This window comes from Palaemon carinicauda, chromosome 9, assembly GCF_036898095.1.
Source record: "Palaemon carinicauda isolate YSFRI2023 chromosome 9, ASM3689809v2, whole genome shotgun sequence".
NCBI classification, from domain to species: domain Eukaryota; kingdom Metazoa; phylum Arthropoda; class Malacostraca; order Decapoda; family Palaemonidae; genus Palaemon; species Palaemon carinicauda.
The window spans coordinates 136,042,073-136,062,206 of NC_090733.1; the positions used below are offsets into that span (position 1 = coordinate 136,042,073).

A 20,134-nucleotide genomic window follows, 5' to 3' on the forward strand; every position below is an offset into this window, starting at 1 on the left:
GATGGTATTCCTGGTGACCCCTCTCTTCATTTTCCCAGTGCTCACGAACAGGGCTTGAACCTGGGGACGAACTGCAGCTGTTCTCTTAAGATACAACCTCAGACTCCTTACTGGGCAAAGTAGGAGATGGTCTGGGTCATCTGTTACAAAACGGAGACTCGAAACCTGGAAAGAGTCGAATCGAGGGTAAGGCACTCCCGGGTTTTGAGTCTTGGCAACAAACTCAGGGACGAACCTGAACGTTACCTCCCCCCATCCCCTTGAATGGGCGATGTCGTATGAGAGACCATGTAGTTCGCCGACTCGCTTGGCCGAGGCCAAAGCTTGCAGGAACACCGTCTTCCAAGTAAGGTGGCGATCTGAAGCCTGGCGTAGTGGTTCGTAGGGAGGTCTCTTTAGAGACCTGAGAACTCGAACCACATTCCAAGGAGGGGGTCTCACTTCCGACTGAGGGCAGGTAAGTTCATAGCTTCGTATGAGAAGAGAAAGTTCCAGCAAGGAAGAAATGTCCAATCCTTTGAGCCTGAAGGCAAGACTTAAGGCTGAGCGATAGCCTTTCACTGCCGAGACTGAAAGGCGCATTTCCTCCCGCAAATACACGAGGAACTCCGCTATTGCTGGAATAGTGGCATCGAGTGGAGAGATACCCCTTCCACGACACCAACCACAGAAAACTCGCCACTTCGCCTGGTAGACTCCTGCGGATGAATTGCGCAGGTGTCTGGACATCCTGTTCACAACTTGTTGCGAAAATCCTCTCTCTCTGAGGAGATGCTGGATAGTCTCCAGGCGTGAAGTCGAAGCGAAGCTACGGCTTTGTGGAAGATGTTGGCATGTGGTTGTTTGAGTAGCTCGTGACGTGGAGGGAGTTCCCTTGGGGGCTCCGTAAGGAGTTGAAGAAGGTCCGGGAACCATTCTGCGTGATGCCATAGCGGAGCTATGAGGGTCATTGAAAGGTTGACCGATATTCTGGTCTTGTTGAGTACTCTCCTCATCAGACAGAACGGGGGAAAGGCGTACACTTCGATGTTGTCCCACCGTTGTTGGAAGGCATCTTGCCAGAGAGCCTTGGGGTCCGGGACTGGGGAGCAGTACAGCGGGAGCTTGTAGTTCAGCGCTGTAGTGAACAGGTCCACAGTCGGGGAACCCCACAAAGTCAGGACTTTGTTGGCTACTTGAGGATCCAAAGACCACTCGGTACTCACTATCTGTGTCGCTCTGCTCAGACTGTCGGCGAGCACATTCCTTTTGCCTGGAATGAAGCGAGCTGCTAGTGTGATCGAGTGGACTTCGGACCATCTCAGTGTCTCTACTGCAAGATGGGATAGCTGCTCTGAAAAGGTACCTCCCTGCTTGTTGATATAAGCCACCACTGTGGTGTTGTCGCTCATCACTACCACAGAGTGGCCTGCCAGGACTTGGTGGAACTTCTGAAGTGCCAGGAACACGGCCTTCATTTTTAGCAGGTTTATGTGAAGGTACTTTTCAGATTCTGACCACAGGCCTGAGGTCCTGTGGTTCAGAACGTGCCCCCCCCCTTCTTTGATGCGTCCGAAAACAACATCAAGTCCGGGGGCAGGACGAGAAGATCCACTCCCTTTCGTAGGTTCTCGTCTGCCACCCACCATTGGAAATCCGTCTGTTCCGGTTGTCCCATAGGGATCAGGGTGTCCGGGGAATCGTGTCCTTGATTCCACCGCGACTTGAGTCGCCACTGGAGAGATCTCATTCTGAGGCGACTGTTGGGAACCATACGGGCCAGGGAGGAGAGATGGCTGAGGAGACGTAACCACGTTTGGGCTGGAAGTTCTTCTTGTGTGAGGAAAGGTCTCGCGACCTTCCTCAGCCTTGCTATCCTGTCATCTGATGGGAAGGCTTTGTGGAGATTGGTGTCTATGACCATGCCAAGGTATACCAGTCTCTGAGAGGGCTGCAGAGAGGACTTCTCGAGGTTTACCATGATCCCTAGATCTTGGCAAAGTTCGAGAAGCTTGTCTCGGTGGCGAAGAAGGGTTGCCTTCGAGTCTGCTAGGATTAGCCAGTCGTCCAGATAACGGAGGAGACGGATGCCGATCCTGTGAGCCCATGATGAAATCAGGGTGAACACCTTGGTGAACACTTGGGGTGCTGTGGAGAGACCGAAGCACAGCACCTTGAACTGGTAGATCTTGTCGTCTAGGCAAAATCTTAAGTACTTCCTTGAAGACGGGTGGACTGGGATCTGGAAGTACGCGTCCTTCAGGTCCAGTGTGCACATGAAGTCTTGTGGTCTCACTGCAAGCCTGACCGTGTCTGCCGTCTCCATACTGAACGGAGTCTGTTTGACAAACCCGTTCAGTGGCGAGAGGTCGATGACTGGTATCCCGCCTCCAGACGCCTTTCTCACAAGAAAGAGTTGACTGTAGAAGCCTGGGGACCCGTCCACAACCTCTTGGAGAGCGTCCTTCTTCAACATGGTCTGGACTTCTGCCTGGAGGGCCTGTCCCTTTACCAATCCCATGGTAAGGGAGCTCAATGACACTGGATTCACTGTCATGGGAGGTGGGCATGAGATGAATGGGACGCGATATCCCTGACCGATTACGGAAATCGTCCAGGTATCTGCCCCCTTGTCGCGCAACTTTGTAGGCATCCCCCCCACTGGTGGAATGCAGGGGGACTGCCAATCCTAGCGTTTACGGCCTCGGCTGTTCCCTCTGGGATATTTGCCTCCTCCCCTGGAGGACTTCTTGCCCCTTCTGCCCTTGGCAGGAAAGGGCTTAGACACCTTCTGCTTCGCTGTCGTTGTCTTCCTAGTGTCCTTAGCTGGACGGGGTTGCTGAGCTACAGGAGGTTTGTAAGGCCTCGATGTCAGGGCCTTGTGGATAAGGGAATCCTGATTGGATTTCCTCCACCTCTCAGAGGCTAGTTCCACGTCCTTTGGCTCAAACAAGCTCTTACCGAGAACGGAAGTGTGTCTGAGCCTGCTAACATCAGAACTGGGAACCTTCTGGTGGAACCTCTCAGCGACTGCGTCCAGACGCTTGAGAATCGTGTTGGCCCATAAGCTCGAGACTTGATGGGCCAGAAACTCGATGGTTCGCGTGCCTGAGAGTAAGAATGTCTCCAGTGCCTTCCTGATACTTTCTTTGGGCAGGTCCTCAGAACGTACCAGGATGCCCAGAGATCCCAGCCAGATGTCCAGCCACGAAGTTGCCTGCATGGCACACTTCGCAACTTTCTCCTGGCTTAGGATCTCAGTTGCGGAATAGGACACTTGCCGGTTGGAGAGTCTCTCAAGAGGGACTCCCCCAGTGAGTTCTTCCACCGAATGGTGTACTGGAAGACTCAAACAAGTCTCCTCTAGGATTTCAAAGTACCTCCTCTGATGTACTCGAGGAGGAGGGAGGAGCTTGTTACCGGCACTGGATCTATTGGAGGAGGCAAGCTCAGAGAGCTGGCCCTCGACCTTGCCTCTGGCACTCTTCATCCCCTGAGACCAGGGCAAAGCTGCACTGGCCCTAGAGGGTTTCTGGGTGCCGTAGATTTGGTCCAGGACCGTATCCTTCCCTTCACGAGGAGGAATCTCTGGGTCTGGGATCCTCATGAGGGTCAGGACTTGCCAGAACACATGTTCTGATTCCTGGTGCTCTCCTCCTGACGGACTGGCAGCGAAGTCTCCCGTCCCCAGAGGCTCTTCCTGGGGAGACTCGCGGAGGTTCTCCAAAGGTCTATCTGGTTCCTGTCGGGTCCTTGCGGAAGACTTGGGAACAGTCTTCGAGTCCTTCGGCTCCCTACTAGGAGGGATGCAGGACTCCAGCAATGAAGGATGTAAGGCCTTCGCCACCTCTATACGAGGAGACTTCTCAGGAAGCGGCGGAGTTTCCCCCATTGGTGCGATGGGGGAACGGACCGGATCTTCCGGCTCTCCTGAGGATGGGTAATACTCATCCACAGAGAAGGGAGAGAAAGTCCGAGGTGGGGTAGGAGCCTTACGTAAGGACTTGCGAGGAGACAGGATAGTCCTTGGAGAAGTTACCACGTCTGGGACTCCTCTCTTCCTCTTCAGGGGGGAGGAAGTTGCCACTGATTTGTGACCCAAGTCAGAAAGCACAGGCTTCATTGCCTGCATAAGCGCTCTGACAATGGTACCAAACCAGAGCTGCTGGCTGACAGTCGCGCTGTCAGATACTCCCTCAGGAGGGAAGGGGATCGTTCGATCCCTTGGAGGAGTCGACACATGAGGGTTCGCCTGTTGAGAATCTGCAATGAAGGAAGAAAGATAGATCCTTAGACCTGTCCGGAAACCTCCCCTCCTCCGGCGAGCGCGCTGTTCTGCGCTTGCGGGGAGGGGAGCGCAATGTTGACCTGCCCGCCTGTACCCCTGATGTAACTCGGGCGTGATCGCGTTGGGGATCGCTGCGCCGATCACGCTGGTGGTCGCGTGAAAAGCCCTGCTCTGGATCGTGCGTAAATGAATCATGCGTAGAAGGATATTCGCGCACGTGCGAGGTTGAGGGTGCGGGCGCGTGGGTGCGCGTAGGAGATGGCGAGGGCATTTGGCACACAGGAGCTATCTTATGAGGAGGGGTAGAAGGCTGGATGCGAGGGCGCGCAGTGGGCAGATGGGCTACTGATGAGCGCGAGTGCGCGGTAGCATGCTGGCGCGTGTCAGTCACGACCGGGCATGGGCGCGATTGCGCCGCCTGGTGTTAGCGCGAGGGAGAGTTAGCGCGAGGGAGAGTTCGCGCGCAGGCGAGAGGTGCGCAGGTTGTGCAGTTGCCTTAGGCGATCGTGAGATAGCCGGGCACGCAGCAGGAACTGACCATGTAGGTGTGCGCTGTTGGGATGGGCGTGTGTCGTGCGCAACTGGAACTGGGCGCGCAGCTGGAACCTCGCGCGCTACTGGAACATTGTGCGCAGTTTTTATATTGCGCGCCGTTAGCAGAGAGTCCAGGGGAACCCGTGAGTGCCCGTGTGCTATCTTGGTAACCTCCTGGACTGCGCGCTGTGATGTAGAAGCGCGCTGGTGCGTTGGCGAGCGCGTTTGCGCTGTAACCGGAAAAGCGCGAGATTGGCGCGCATCACCCTTAGTAGTATAAGAGTGTTGGGGGTCTAGAGACACCTGTGAGCGCCTATGTGCTAACTTAGGTGCTTCTTGGACAGCGCGTTTGTCAGGAACTGCCGGGCGCGTGTGGGCAGGTGAGCGCGTGTGCGCAGGTGCGCTATCTCAGGAACAGCTGATGGGCGCGGGCGCCCCGATGGTTGTGGGCGCGCAGGGGAACCCTGGCTTGTAACTGGAACATTTGCGCGCGCGCAGGTGAGCGCCGTGGCGCTAAATCAGGATCAGCGGCAACAGCAGGAGGGCGCGCAGGTATAACCTGGCGCGCAAGGGTATGATGCGCAGTTTTGCGCTCATTGCCCTTTTGCCCCGAAGGGATAGGTGCCAGCGCAATGACAGGTTTAGATGGCACATAGCGCGCATCCTCCTTGAAAGGAGATGGCAGGACAGCATGTCTGGAGGGTGACTGGATACAAAGTCCCGAAGGACGACCATCCTCCGACGGGGATTGCGAACTGGAGAGGTCTAAGGTGGTAGCTGGCAGGGACGGTGATCGGCGAGTTGTCTCCTCTGCAGAGGACTGCGGGGATGACGAGCCGAAGAGGGGCCTCCTAACTCCCTTGTGAGAAGAAGGAAGGCCTCTACGGCGAAGGGGAGGACGAGCCTTCCGCCTTATACGCCCACGAGGGGCCGTTGGATCAGAACTCTGACCTTCGTAGGGCCTCCGCAGAGGAGTCTCTATTAGTGAACTCCCCCGGGGGGGAGAATCACCGGCAGAAGAGACCGTAGGACTTAGTTCCTCCCTCGAAGGATGTTCGGAGGGGGAACCTAAGCCTTCAGCTACCTCAGCAACAACAGGCACAGGAGTTTGAGCAGAACCACTCGATGCCTTTGTTACAACAACGTCAACGACCGACAGAGGATCTATCCCTGTGGTCGTCGGCGATTGTTTAACAGCCGCACCCAGTTTGATCATGTCAAACAGGGCTTCCCTGGAGGGTGAACCCTGAAGCCCCAAGGAAGCCCAAAGCTGTAATAAATAATTATTATTAACAGGAAAATCAATATTTAAATCCTCCTCCGGGGGAGGAGGGGCAGCTGCCTCGCTATGGGAGGCAACTACCTCTCCCGCACCCCGGGATCGGTCAACAGCAATACGGTCTACGCTACCACTCGCCGGCCTCTCGGGAGAGACCGCTCGAGTGGGAGCTTCGGAGGAGGAAAGGGCTACGGAAGAAGTCTTGGGATTTTCTCTCTTCAAAGAAGCCTCTGAAGGAGAAATATCCCTTTTAGCCTTCTTCTTGCATCGCCGGGCAAACCTCTCCCACTGGGAGGTAGACCACTCCCTACACTCGATACATACGTTAAGACCTATCACACCGTTGGCCCCTACACTGAGGGCATAAGGAATGAGGATCGGTGTCCAAGGCCGACATAAAGGTACCACAAGGGCGGCCGGCTTGTCCAGGCCATGTACGCATGATGAAAGAATAGAGGCCAACTTCAAATACACAATGAAAGAAAAAGCAAAACAGATTATGGCAGTCAAAAACGGAGGAGAGCGCAAACAGGTCTGTCGTCTCTCTGAGCCAAAAGTAAAGTGAAGCACTCACTGTGCGTGTGAGGGGGGAGGGGTAGCAAGCTACCCCTCCCTACCCCCCCCCCCGCTAACTAGCGGAGGTGTAGTAAACCCTCGTTAAAATTCTTATGGCTCGTCATTTCAGCTACGCCGAACTCATTACCCCATGTAAATAGCGTGGTTTGTATTTCAGTTACGGAACAATTAGAAATTAATACAAATTGATAATTTAAAAATGAATGAAAACTAGAAATACGCTAAAACGATTTAACTGGTCTCATGCAAAGCCGAGAAGGGCGTCCGCATCATTTCTTAAATTCATGCGATGTACCACCTACGAGCTGTTGTCGCTGTGGTTATGACTGTCTAGATCAATGACACCCTGTTTGTGGAGATTTCCAGTTTGGCACACTGAGAAGAGATTATTACATTGCGGAACGGCCACTGAGAATGCAATAACCCTACCTGATAGTGCAGCCATCTGATAAGGCTGCCACTCTATACTTTTTAACTGGTCTTTCCTGCTGGTATAATACCATACCCGTACATGAAGTTTATTACCTTAACAATGTCAATTTTAACTTTCCTTCTTAAAAACCTTCTACAATATACCTTACAGCTTCCATCTGTCCCCTCCTCTAAGAAAATAAATGAAATACTGTTACCTGGACTCATGCCCGATATTTTTATATACATGCCAAGTTTAAAAACTGATTGTACACATAAAAGGTTGATAATGTAAAAATCATATTGTTTATAAACACATCTCAGCTCATATCAAACATTGAAATCGTATTACTGTAATTTAAGAAATTTCTGCACATCACAAGGCAGTCTTGTTCATAGAGTACTTGTCTACAAAACAAATGTAATTACATAACGAAACTTTTGCCCACAGACCGTTACAAAAACTTGTTTATATCAAAGCTGGTCATTCAAGTGTTCCACATACGGTGGGGCTATAGAGTATTTACTCAATGATGACAAACAAACAATTGTATTTGATATGAACTTATGAACTCTATGATGACAAACAATTGTATTTGATATGAACTTATACATTTGAAATATTATGTAATTCTTGAACAACTAGTCAGCCACTTAGAAGTAATAGAAGCTTTGCCTGACAACCAATCTGCTTACAGAAAACTATAATCTACAGAGACAGCCATCTGCTCTGTTGTAAATGATATGCTAGAAATAATGGATGAAAAATAAAATATGGAATCTTAATTCTGCTCGATCTCAGTGTTGCTTTTGATACAGTGGTACATGAACTGCTACTAAAAGATCTACAGTCCATCGGTGTTGAAGATCAAGCCTTCGAACACCTAAAAGACTGCTTAGTTGGTAGAAATTACTGTGTACAAATTGGAAACTCTATTCATCATATGAACCCTTAAACAGAGGGGTACCCCAGGGGAATGTACTTGGCCCAATCTTATTCTGCATCTATACTATTGGTCTATCAAAAATACTACAAAGGAAGTTTAAACTATTTGCAGATGACACACAATTTTACTTCTCCATAAAAGATATAGATGACCCTACTGAAACTCTAAACCGAATCCTTGATAGTGTTAGAGAATGGATGACATATAAACAACTAAAATCAAATGAGAACAAAACAGAATTCGTGGTGGTGGGCAAGAGAAACAGCGTGAGAAACTTAGGTGATATTCAAATGAACATAAACAATGACTCGGTGCCGCTATCTAGTAGAGTTCGAGATCTAGGTGTATTTCTTGACTGCAACCTATCTCTAAATACCCAAATAAATAATGTAATAAAAACTGCTGGTTATCATCTAAGAAGTATTGCGTTTATAAAAAAAGTACCTAGACGAAAATTCTGTATAGAAACTTGTGATAAACCGTGTTATTACCAGGATTGACTATTGCAACTCTATCTATTACAATTTACCAAAAGTGCTATAAAGTAAAAATATATTATTCTACTTTGTTAAAATAATTACAGCAATTACTGTATTTACCATTGTTCAATGATTGAATTATTATAAGCGTAAAAGCTGTTATTAGATTCGATTGTTGTAATAAAATAGCTATTTTTGTTCAGTTTATAGTGTGGCTGTGCACGTTTAACATCTATAACATTAATAATGATACTTTTATATTATCTATTACTTTAAAATCAAATTATAAAGCTACAAATTATTAATCAAAATATTCATAACTTAAAATTTTCAAGACTGTACATCGAAGCTTTTATTTGCATCCCCCAAAATTCGTTCATCGAAGCTTCGTATACAGGGGCATTGCTATACTGTACAGCACCTCATGCAGACAATTGGCAATTTACATAGAATATATATACATTTACCATCACAGAAATAATTTCATACACAACAAAGAAGACTTACCACCAGAAACTACGACAGCACTGTTTCCATCAGCTGGCATATCACTCGACGTTATTAGAGCCAAGCGAGTTTCAGGTTCGCCAGGGGAACCGTTCATTTGTGTTGTTGTCAAAATACTTGGCACTGAACCTTGCACTCCTTCTTGGGGCAGTGCGTCTACACTCGAGTCAGACCCGAACTCCACGACTCTATACGATAATGAGCCTGAAAGAAAATAAATTTTTAAATTATGAAAATCTTAGTATAGTCTTGTCTATGCTTTTCTTTTTGCAGCTTTCTTAATATTCCAAAATAGGGTTTCATGTAATCTAGAAAATTATTCTAAGGGTATATTTATTTCAAGCACTCCATATAACATTTTTAAAGTACAGTAATATGTATTTTTCCTACCTACACAAACTTAAGTCTTTTAAAGGGATATTTTTTTCAGCAGCCCTAGAACAGTCATTAAATCGTGAACAAGGTAGCTGGTTGATAAGTTGTTGTGCGAGGGGGAGGTAAGGAATAGCCACTTTTCGTAGTTCTAGGGATGAGAGGGATGGATGAGGTGGGAAATTTAATTCACAGGACTCAAGTGAGTACAGATAACAAAAAATTACTTTTATACAGTATTTAGTTATTTGTTCCTATGCGTATACAAATATTTTGTCCTTCATAATAGGGATATTTGCTTATTGGCAGCAGACCCCTAGAACCAATCAGGAAGGCTTTTTCAACCTCATTCTGTATGAGCGCAAGGAAGGTGACTCCAAAAAACCTCCTTAGGGATGTAGAAGCTGTTAGGGCCTCAGCTAGTACTGACTTAAAAGGAAACTAGTACTACGACCTGGAAAACCTACCTTCCTAACTGGGTAGAAACATCAGCAACGTCAAGCCACGAGCATCATGAGAAATGTCCTGCAAGACACCTACGTATACTACCCCTTGCCAGGAGGATGGAGGAGTTGCTTCTTGGTAAATGTCTGCAACAAGGGTGCCCAATCATGTGACTCACAAGCATCAGAAATTAGACCGTGTAATGGATGTAAATGCAGCATCCCCTTGAGAGAGGAACAACTAGGTAGGCAGTTAATTCTAATAGTCATGCCTTCATCATGAATGGCTCAATACTACACAGTATTCTAGAAGTTTTATTCCAGCTTTGGAATGATCTTCCTTATGAGGTACTGTAGTTGAATCAGTGGAACTTCTAAGGTTCAAACTTGCAGCAAAGGCTTTTATGTTGAACAGAATGACATAATTCTCTTTTTATAGTCTATATATAAAAGATCTGTTTTAATGTTACTGTTCCTAATATATTTTATTTTATTTGTTCATTACTTCTCTTATAGTTTATATATTTCCTCAGAGCTATTTTTTTCCCTGTAGGAGCTCCTCGGCTTATAGCATCCTGGTTTTCCAATTAGGGTTTTAGCTTAGCTAGTAATAATATCATTACCATATGTCAGAAGTATCTACCATACCGGGCTCACAGCAAGGCTGACCGATTCCTGGGGTATACCCTACCCTTACCTGGCCTATGGCAATGACGACTGGTGCATGAGGGACTGCTCACCTACAACCTGTGCTACAACAGTAACTGTCACACCAGGCTCACACTCAACTTGATGAACCCTGAGGGAATTAATCAGCGGGAGAGAACCACTGCTCACTCCTGACAGGATAGCTACTCTTGAGAGGGACCTTCCTCCTATTCATGGCAGGAACTGGGAAGGTGTGCAAAACATCTCACCTTTGCCTGGCATATAGAATCAGTGTTGCATCTCGGCCAAGACCGCTTTTCTGCTTCCAATTCAAGGAGAAAACCTTCATACCGGCCTCATATCTGTTTTACCAACCCCTAAAATACTGGTGAAAGGATGAGAACATATACTTCACCTGGAAGAGGGAGCAAAATTACCTCAGGGCCAGTCTGTTCCTCTTACAATACATCAGGATTAAGGAAGGTAGAAGCAATGCTCACCCTAACAAGCGAGCGTTATGTGAACGTGTCCTAGTACCAAGGGACACCCTTGTGGGACCTTCATAAGCCGCCTTGACACAGATCCTCATCTGTTATGTACTACATGCCACAGACAGAGATGCTTATCGGAGTTCCTTTGTGTCGTGTGTAGGGAGTAGTCACCCTCCCAGTGGGAGAAGTTCCATGGTCGACAGAAGTCTAAATGTTATCGCTCTCCTTTTTTGTTTTGCTTTTGGAGAGTAATTACTTTAAGCTTCTCTTTAAAATCCATATATTCCACTCCCGAGTCCTTTGTTATCAGGATTTAACAATGACAAGGTAACAGAGGATGGCGACTGTTTTTACTACGGATTTCAAGGATGTAGATTTTCCTGACCAACATGATGCCAAGGATTCTTCCTTCACCTCTGATTCTCTGGTTTCAGACTTCACTCTAGCCGTCGACAAAGTTCAGGCTGATGCTTGCCAAATGGCTGAAAATCACCATCCTCGTTCACCAAAGAGCTTTTTTTGGTTCGTACAAGCAGCACTAGATGAATCCCTACTGCTTCAAGATATTATCAATATCTATATCAGCTTGAACCTCTGGGGATTCCATGATGGAAATTGGTATGGGTGAAGAGGGTTAGGATATGTGATTATAACCTTAGAAACCAAATGGTTGTCAAGACAAAATTACCTAGTTCTTTCAGAAACATCATTCTTCTCTCTTTACTCTTTGTTTATTAAAAGCTCAAAACTCACCTAAAAAAAAACAGCTTGTTCACACCTATTCTCTACATACAAGCTTCACTCCATATTAACACATTAAAAATGAGGGTCACATTTTTGCCTTTACAGCTGGATCTTGCAAGGATAAGTTCAAAGCTGCTAAAATTCTTAATATGACTACAAACAAGATATGATCAAAACACCAAACATCAGTAAATACTTGACCGTAAAACAATCCCTTAAAATTCTAGAACTGAAAGCTGATTAAATAGTTTATCAACTCATGGCAAAAAACAAAATGAGAATGTAAATATATCAGCTGGGCTCCACAAGGTGCTAGAAGAGTTAGAAGATCGAAGCCTACATGGCTGAGGACTATGAAGCAGGAAGTATGAGATCATGAATGGAGAAATATTGAATTAAAAACTCAAGAAAGAAACGACTGGCGAAATCTAACAAGAGACCCTTTGTGTCAATAGGCGTAGAAGGAGATGATGATGATGATGAAATATATCCGAGCATTGTCACATTACCGACATCTTGATTTAAGCGAGTGTCATCTCAAAGGCGAGTTATTTAAATCTAGAGAGAATCACTCATTTTTACTTTTTCTTGAGAAAATCTAGTGCCTGAAACATAGAAATATGGATATTGGTCAAAATTTCCTGACAATCATTACATCGCAACTAAAGGAGGGCATTAACGTAATAAACTTACCCGTGTGTTCACTCTCAGGCTTAAGCGCAAACCCAGCCTGTGTTAGAATAGGGGATGGGCAGTCTCTGCCAGAAGTATCGTTCTCTACAATTGCTAATCGCTGGCTGAGTGCCACCTTGTCGTCCTCTATCTCAATTTCACAATCCTTGTCCCCACTGTAAAAAAATTGAATAATGAAGTCAGCAAAATATCATGTTAATATAATAGGTGGAATAAAATGCTGTTAATAACTTTGGTGGCAAAATCTAACATCAAAATTTCAAATACTTTACAAAAGGACACTTCTAAGCATAAAAAGTTGTACGCTAAATTAAAAATCCGAACATTTTTAATACAGCTTGATAATACACTTAAAATATCCCTGCCTAACCTGAATTGAATTACCTTGTCCATAAACTTAATAATCCTTCACCGTTAGGTTAACATTAAAAAAAAAATACTCAATTAACTTTGTGAAAATGGAGCAAATTAAAAAAAAATTGTAAGGAAGGAACTAGATCCATAAGATTAAGATGGTCTAAATAAAAATTCTAACCAGGTGAATTCAAGTACTGTTCTCCCAGAACTCTTAACTCCAACTCTTTTCTAGTGGTTTATCGGGAGTTCGTAGAGTAAGAGTAGCGGCATATTAACACTTGAACAAGCCCAGGGCAAGGGAGCGTTGTTGTTTACTATCTTCTATAGTATAAGACGAAGGTTTATATCTTGAAGGAACAAAACATGTTTCAGAAAGGAAGCAGATTACAAAAACAATAGAGATAAGGTCAACCTTATGGTATGTAAGGAAGTGGGTGTTAGGTTAGGTTAAGTGGAAAGTGTAAGGTTAGGTTATATCCATTTCCATTTCAAAATTAGTTTTTTCCAGCGGCAACATCTAACAAGTCAAAGTTTTTAAAACTTAAAAAGTAAGAGTTCCCGGGCAAAAATGATCTAATTGGGTTAATACATGATAAATTAATTTCTAAGGAAACTGGAACTTGCTATAGGAAATGGAAGAGTTCTGACTATTAAGGCATTTTTCTCTATGATTCATGGGGACTATTTTGTTTATTGAATAACAATCATTATCAGGGTACTAGATGAGTTGGAAGACTCAAGCCTACATGGCTATGGACTATGAAACGTGAAGTCGGAGATGATGAATGGAGAAGTATCAAACTAAAAGCTCGAGATAGAGAAGACGGGTGAAATTAAATCGAGGTCCTTTGCGGCAATAGGCGTAGGAGGAGATGATGATGACGATGTATCATTACTAGGATTTTTCAACTAATTAAGAGCTTCCAAATATTAACGTACAAGTTCGAGAATATTGTTCTACAACAACTTTTTTTTCCTACCCTTCCTTTCAGTTCAAACATGACTACCATCATCAGATAGTAGTACATACAATCTATTTAAAATTTAAGTATTTTCATCTATTTTGGTAATAGATAATGTAGCCGTTCTCCGTTAAGTACAGTACAGCATATAGCTATTGTTGCTCATTTGAAAGGCGAAAAAATTCTTTAAATAATGACCCACGTGATTGGCTTGTGCAAGTCATCCACATACCCCTGCCAGAACAGAGAAGCAGTGACGTTACGTTTATTTTTGTTAACAAAGCGAGCCATGGCAGACCAAAAACCATCTGCGGAACGCGATATAAATTATAGGCAAGTATGATTCTTTAATTTCCAGCCACATACTTGAACCATATATTTTCTTTAGGGGAGTCGCAAGGGGTGTTAACCCACCGAATTGGTAAGTAGGTAAGGCCATGGCTTGTGGGTTAGGTTAGGTGGTGTTCTTGTGTAGAGGTTTTGTAGAACAGACAGTTTTTGTAGTACGGCGCCCATGTCTAACGAACGACAATAAAATGTGAAGAAAATTCTGGGGTGTATGTATCATAGCGGCCACCTGTATGTATGACGACGACTGACTAAGAATACAGCAGTGTAAGGGGGTTGCAATGGGGCATTAGCCCCACCCGTTAGGTAAGTAGGTAACGACACGGCTGTATTTCATGCTTGTTGAAAGAACTGGGTTGTATGTATGATAGCGGCCACCTGCATGTATGATTAGGGCTAACTTAGAATACGGTAGTGTAAGGGGGGTCGCAGCGAGGTGTTAGCCCCCCATTAAGTAAATAGGTAAGGACACGGCTTGTAGGTTAGGTTAGGGGGGAAAGTAGGTTAGTTGACGTCCATTTTTAATCCACAAAGGAGGAACTGGCCGCTGACATACAAAGGCTCCAAAGAACTGGCCGCTGATATACAAATGCTCAAAAATTCCCATTTTCTATGCATGAGGGAGGAACTGGCCGCTATTATGCAAAGGCTTCGAAATATGATATAGAGCTACCATGCCATAAGTGAAATACGTGGGCAAGAAACACAGGGTTGTGACTTGGTCTTAGGGTAGGCTACGGATATGGCCATCTTAGGGGTGGGTCGCAGTCCTCTGGTAGGCAAGGACAAAGCTCCAAGCTTACACTAGGTGGAGAACCTTAAGTTAGTTGATGCTCGTGTTTGTTTCCCTTTAAGTGTTGTTTTTCAGTCACAACTTTTGAAATTTTTTAGTCTGTCCCAATATATTACAAAGGTTTCAATATTTCATTCGTTACTCGTCCTGATGGAAGTTCCCTTCGCCAGCTTCCTACTGTATAATATTTCTGCGAGTGATATTACAAAGAAAGGGTTAATTTCCCATAGTGGATAAATTCTAAAAGTTACATTTGTTTATCACAGTCAAAGTTTAGCAGCGATTTATACCCGTTTATACCTCTAGGGTACGAAGCCTTATCCATGACGTCAGTTTAGCTCTAGACAAGGCTACGCCACCGTCGGCATAGATGAAAGAGATAAGAGAGATCTTGACCTAAATAGCATCATCATTATTCAAGACTAATAACATCCTACTAAACCACAACTAAGAAAAGGACACATTTCCCGAAAATAACTCCTACTAAGGATCGTTCTTTTTAAGCTCTGCGTCAGGAGCAATGTTTACCTCTTGACGTTCCCCCCGTCGGGAGGAACACCTCCGCCTCCAATTCCTCCTGGAGGAGCAATCACCAGCCTCAGGTGAGTACTCACCTGCTGTCGAGGACGGTTTCTATCATGTCCATGGGCGAGAGGAGTTTGTGGGTGGCGGGCGAGCGTTTGTTTGGTCACGGGACCTGCCACAGAAGGTCATGTGATGTGCCAGACCTCCCTCGGAAATGGCTCTTGCAGCTTTGCCAACGTCAGCGCTTTCTTCGAGTTACCTGAGCGAGTCCTGTTTGCTAGGTCGCTCGAGTGTAGCGAAACTTGATTACTTTATATTCATGTAATTTCCTTAGCTAATATCTGACTGTCCACATTGCATGGGTATCTATTATGTAATAAAACCATTACTTAATGGCTCTTGCAGTTTTTGCCAGCGTCAGTGCCTTCTTCAAGCTACCTGAACGAGTCGTATTTGCTAGGTCACTCGAGTGTAGCGAAACCTAATTACTTTATATTTATGTAATTTCCTTGGCCAATGTCTGACTGTGCACATTATATGAATATCTATTATGTAATAAAACCCTCATTTAATAAAATCCTCGGTATTGAGCCTTCTTCGAGTTACCTGAGCGAGTCCTGTTTGCTAGGTCACTCGAGTGTAGCGAGACTTGATTACTTTATATTTATGTCATTTCCTTATCCAATATCTAACTATACACATTATATGAATATCTATTATGTAATAAAACCCTCATTTAATAAAATCCTCGGTATTGAGCCTTCTTCAAGCTACCTGAGAGAGTTTTGATTGCTAGGTCGCTCGAGTGTAGCGATACTTGATTACTTTATATTTATGTCATTTCCTTATCCAATATCTAACTATACACATTATAAGAATATCTATTATATAATAAAACCCTAAGTTGTTAAAAAAATCCTGGGTATTGCACACAGTATTTAAAATTAACCGCAAAACAAAATACCCCTGTGCTCAGTCGCTCAACTGTAGCGAAACTTGAATAGTTTATGTAGGTAATTTCTTTATTCGTTGTCTGATTGTGCACATTGTATGGGTATTTTCTATATAATAAAACCCTGAGTTTATAAACTCATGGTTCTTGCTCATAGCTTTTAAAATAGAAATAAAAAATACCTTTGAACTAGGTCGCTCAACTGTAGCGAAACTCCATTAGGGCATGTGGCTCAACCATTCTTTTATTCAGTGTCTGACAGCATATTTTCTTTGAGTATCTTTTATATAATAAAACCCTGGGTTAATAAAGCCCCGGCTCTTTCTCGTAGCATTTAAAATTAAACCACAAAACAAATACCTCCATATGCTGACATTCGTTGCCTTTCAGTAGATTTCACATAATAGATCCTGGGTCTTGCTCAGCATTTGAAATCAAATAAAAGATACCATAATACATGAAGAAAATCAGAACAAACCTTCTACACAGACTATACTCACCCGTGAGGTTCTGTACCACGTAGAGATGACTTTACAAAGAAATCTATGTATTTGCTCAAACTGTTCATTATGTCGAAATAAAACCACGGTGGTCTGAAACAGAAAACAGTGTTTTGGATATCCGTGTTCCTTTTTTTTTTAACAGAAAGATAGGGTAAATAGTTAGAAAAAAATGCGTACAAAGAATCATGGACCTTTTGGAATTTTTAACAGTAGGACCTACGTAAAACGAACACCATATACTGCATATTAAAACAAAAATCGGTCCTTGTAAATTTTTGCGTCAGATAAGCTACGAAAAGGTTTTTTTTTTTTTCAAATATCGATGTTAGATTTATTAGAAAATGAGAGATTTTTGTATAGAGAATGACAAAACAGAGCAGATTTAACTAGAAATATATTGAAGACTAAATTGCAGGCTATTCTAAAACAGAAGCTGGCCTATAGAAATGAACTGATTATTATTCAGACCAAGAAGTACGAGAGTAACCCTATAGTGTGCGGTACTCTCTCTCTCTCTCTCTCTCTCTCTCTCTCTCTCTCTCTCTCTCTCTCTCTCTCTCTCTCTCTCTCTCGAATACTTGTGTTTCTTGAATATCAAGGCACTAGATACTATTCTCTCTTCCCCTATTTCCAACTATTTCAAGTCTTCCTCTCCTACTTTCCCAGAACACTTATGAATTATACAATTTATTCATCAATCTATCATTGTAATTCTTTTCACGTCACCAACAATAGTCCTAAAATAATATTAACCATCTTCTCTCCAACAATAATCTTTTAACCTCCTCCAAATATCTCGGCAATTTCTGCCTTTTCTTCTTTCTAATTTAGTTTCAACACTTCACTTCCGTATAGAGAAGTTGGCTCAACAGTCTTCTACTACATTACTATACCTTGATCTTAACCTAACCTTCTGCACACACACACAAACACACACACACACACACACACACACACAAACAGTTTTTTTATGTTATTTACATATTCTCTCCTCCTGTGATCACATACTGCATTTAATCATTATACTTACATGAGTTATTTCCACATCTCTATCCTGGGTCTTTCCAATCTTACATTAATCTCTCTCACTCTTGCACCAATTTTCAGTGACTCCATTTTAGCTTTCACTCAACAGATCAACTCTTTAAAGTCCAAGAGAAAATTTGGAAAATTCCATTTGGTGGTTCTATACACGTAGGCCTAAGCTACACCAGGAAGTAATATATAAATGTACCAAAGGGTGTCATGATGTAAAAATAAACTCCATACAAATTAAATCTTCCTTTTTGGCAAATATTCTCTGCAATACAAATTGTCTATCTTACAAATGGACTTGCACTAGTCTCAACTATGCTCCTCTAACATTTAAAACTAATAAACTAAGTCTATTATTAACAAACACACCAAGAAAAGATGAATTAATACTCACTGATAAAATAATAAAACACTTCCAAGGCCGTTAGATAAATCCAGCATTAAAAAATAATATTAACCTCTTACTGCTGCAGTCAGAATTAAAAAGTTTAAAAACCCGGCTCAATGTTTTCGCTAACGTCTTTAACTATCGAGAAAAGTCTAGTCTTAATAACTCGCTACATAACAACCATTAAACACTAACTACCTATTTGAATTTGGTCTCCCTCTCTTGCGTTTTGTGGCATTTTGGCAATACCATACACAAGTCAATGAATAATAATAATAATAATAATAATAATAATAATAATAATAATAATAATAATAATAATAATAATAATAATCGATTCTTCACATGTTAGTAAGTGTAGAACAAAAAGATGCTAAGAAATTGGATTTTAGAATAAATTCATAGAGATTTTGAATACACACACACACACACACACACACACACACACACACACACAAACAAACACACACACACACACACACTAAGCAATTAAAATCATTCCTATTAACATATCTGTTTACTAGTTCAATGTTTTGGCTCATTGGGCCCCATTGTGTCATCTTCATGCTCGCACAAGATTCCCTAAGAATGTTGCAAGTTCCATAGGCAGATATCAGCATTTTCAATGGGTAAACCGTTATGCTTTTGAAGGCATTAACGAGTATTTTCTGTTTATTGTCAGTCAAGTCATTGGCTTTTTGTTTTTCCCAGTAGAGCAATTGGTTTTAATTTGTGATACATAAATAATTTGGAACTTTTGAATCGAGTCTTACATCTATAAGAGACGTTAACCAGGAAGATAGAAACTAGAAAAAAAGATTAGCGTATCATATATTATGATGAAAACTTATAGTATGTTTACTTTTACCGGTAAAACTTAGCCGATACAATAAATACATACTCCTGAGTGTCTATCGAGTAAATGCTAAGTATATTCCATAAATAAAATACCGGTTATTACCGCCACCAGTTGAGAGACAAAACCTAATTGAATACTGGTTGGAAGCACGAGCAGTAAAACTTGCTAACAAAACAAAGCGACGTTGGCAACGCTGTCAAATAATGTCAACATCCTGCATAAACGCTGTGATATCTTGAACAATTTACCTTTTAATATAACTTGTTAATTATCGTTATTTTTTTCATATGAAACTTACAATGTTAGTTAATATATAACCAATGTTACATTCAAACATAATTATCTATTATTATCTTTTCATTGGGTCAAGGTTTTTCAATACTGCCTTTAGCGAAATTTACGTACGTTTGTAGCATTTAATCTAAGATTGTCACCATTTTGATAACATAAAATCTAATTGATTGTAGCATTTGAAAAGTAATAGAGTTAAAACAAACAATAGTTGATGTTTAAAATCTCTAGATTGCTGGTGTATACAAAATTCCATAGCAGATAACTCATTTATAACGTTTTCTTTGATAAGCTAATTAAAGAAAACGGTTTATGGTAAACTAAAACATTCTTAATATTTGCTTATTTTCATCCAGGCTACAAATTATTATTATTATTATTATTATTATTATTATTATTATTATTATTATTATTATTATTATTAGTGTACCTGAGTGTACCCTCAAGCAAGAGAACTCTAATCCGAGACAGTGGAAGACCATAGTACAGAGGTTATGGCACTACCCAAGACTAGAGAACAATGGTTTGATTTTGGAGTGTCTTTCTCCTAGAAGAGCTGCTGATATTAGCCAAAGAGTTTCTTCTACACTCACCAAGAGAAAGTAGCCACTGAACAATTACAGTGCAGTAGTTAACCCCTTGGGTGAAGAAGAATTGTTCGGTAATCTCAATGTTGTCAGGTGTATGAGGACAGAGGAGAATGTGTCAAGAATAGGCCAGACTATTCGGT

General features: G+C 42.9%; 1 protein-coding gene across 2 annotated transcripts in view; it reads right to left on the minus strand.

Moving 5' to 3' along the window:
- LOC137647169 (upstream stimulatory factor 1-like) overlaps positions 1–18,379 on the minus strand; it is a 30,248-nt gene extending 11,869 nt beyond the window's left edge. Inside the window, exons 1-4 of one of the 2 annotated variants that reach the window (XM_068380451.1) lie at positions 18,261–18,379; positions 16,829–16,921; positions 12,392–12,546; positions 9,001–9,204 (exon numbers count right to left, since the gene is read on the minus strand). In XM_068380451.1, coding sequence (XP_068236552.1) covers positions 9,001–9,204; positions 12,392–12,546; positions 16,829–16,921; positions 18,261–18,307 — 499 coding nt within the window. In that variant the 5' untranslated portion in view covers positions 18,308–18,379. Of the gene's footprint in view, positions 1–9,000; positions 9,205–12,391; positions 12,547–15,465; positions 15,618–16,828; positions 16,922–18,260 lie in introns of those variants that run through there. The other variant, XM_068380452.1, reaches the window with a different exon arrangement.
- Between the last annotated feature and the right edge of the window lie 1,755 nt (positions 18,380–20,134).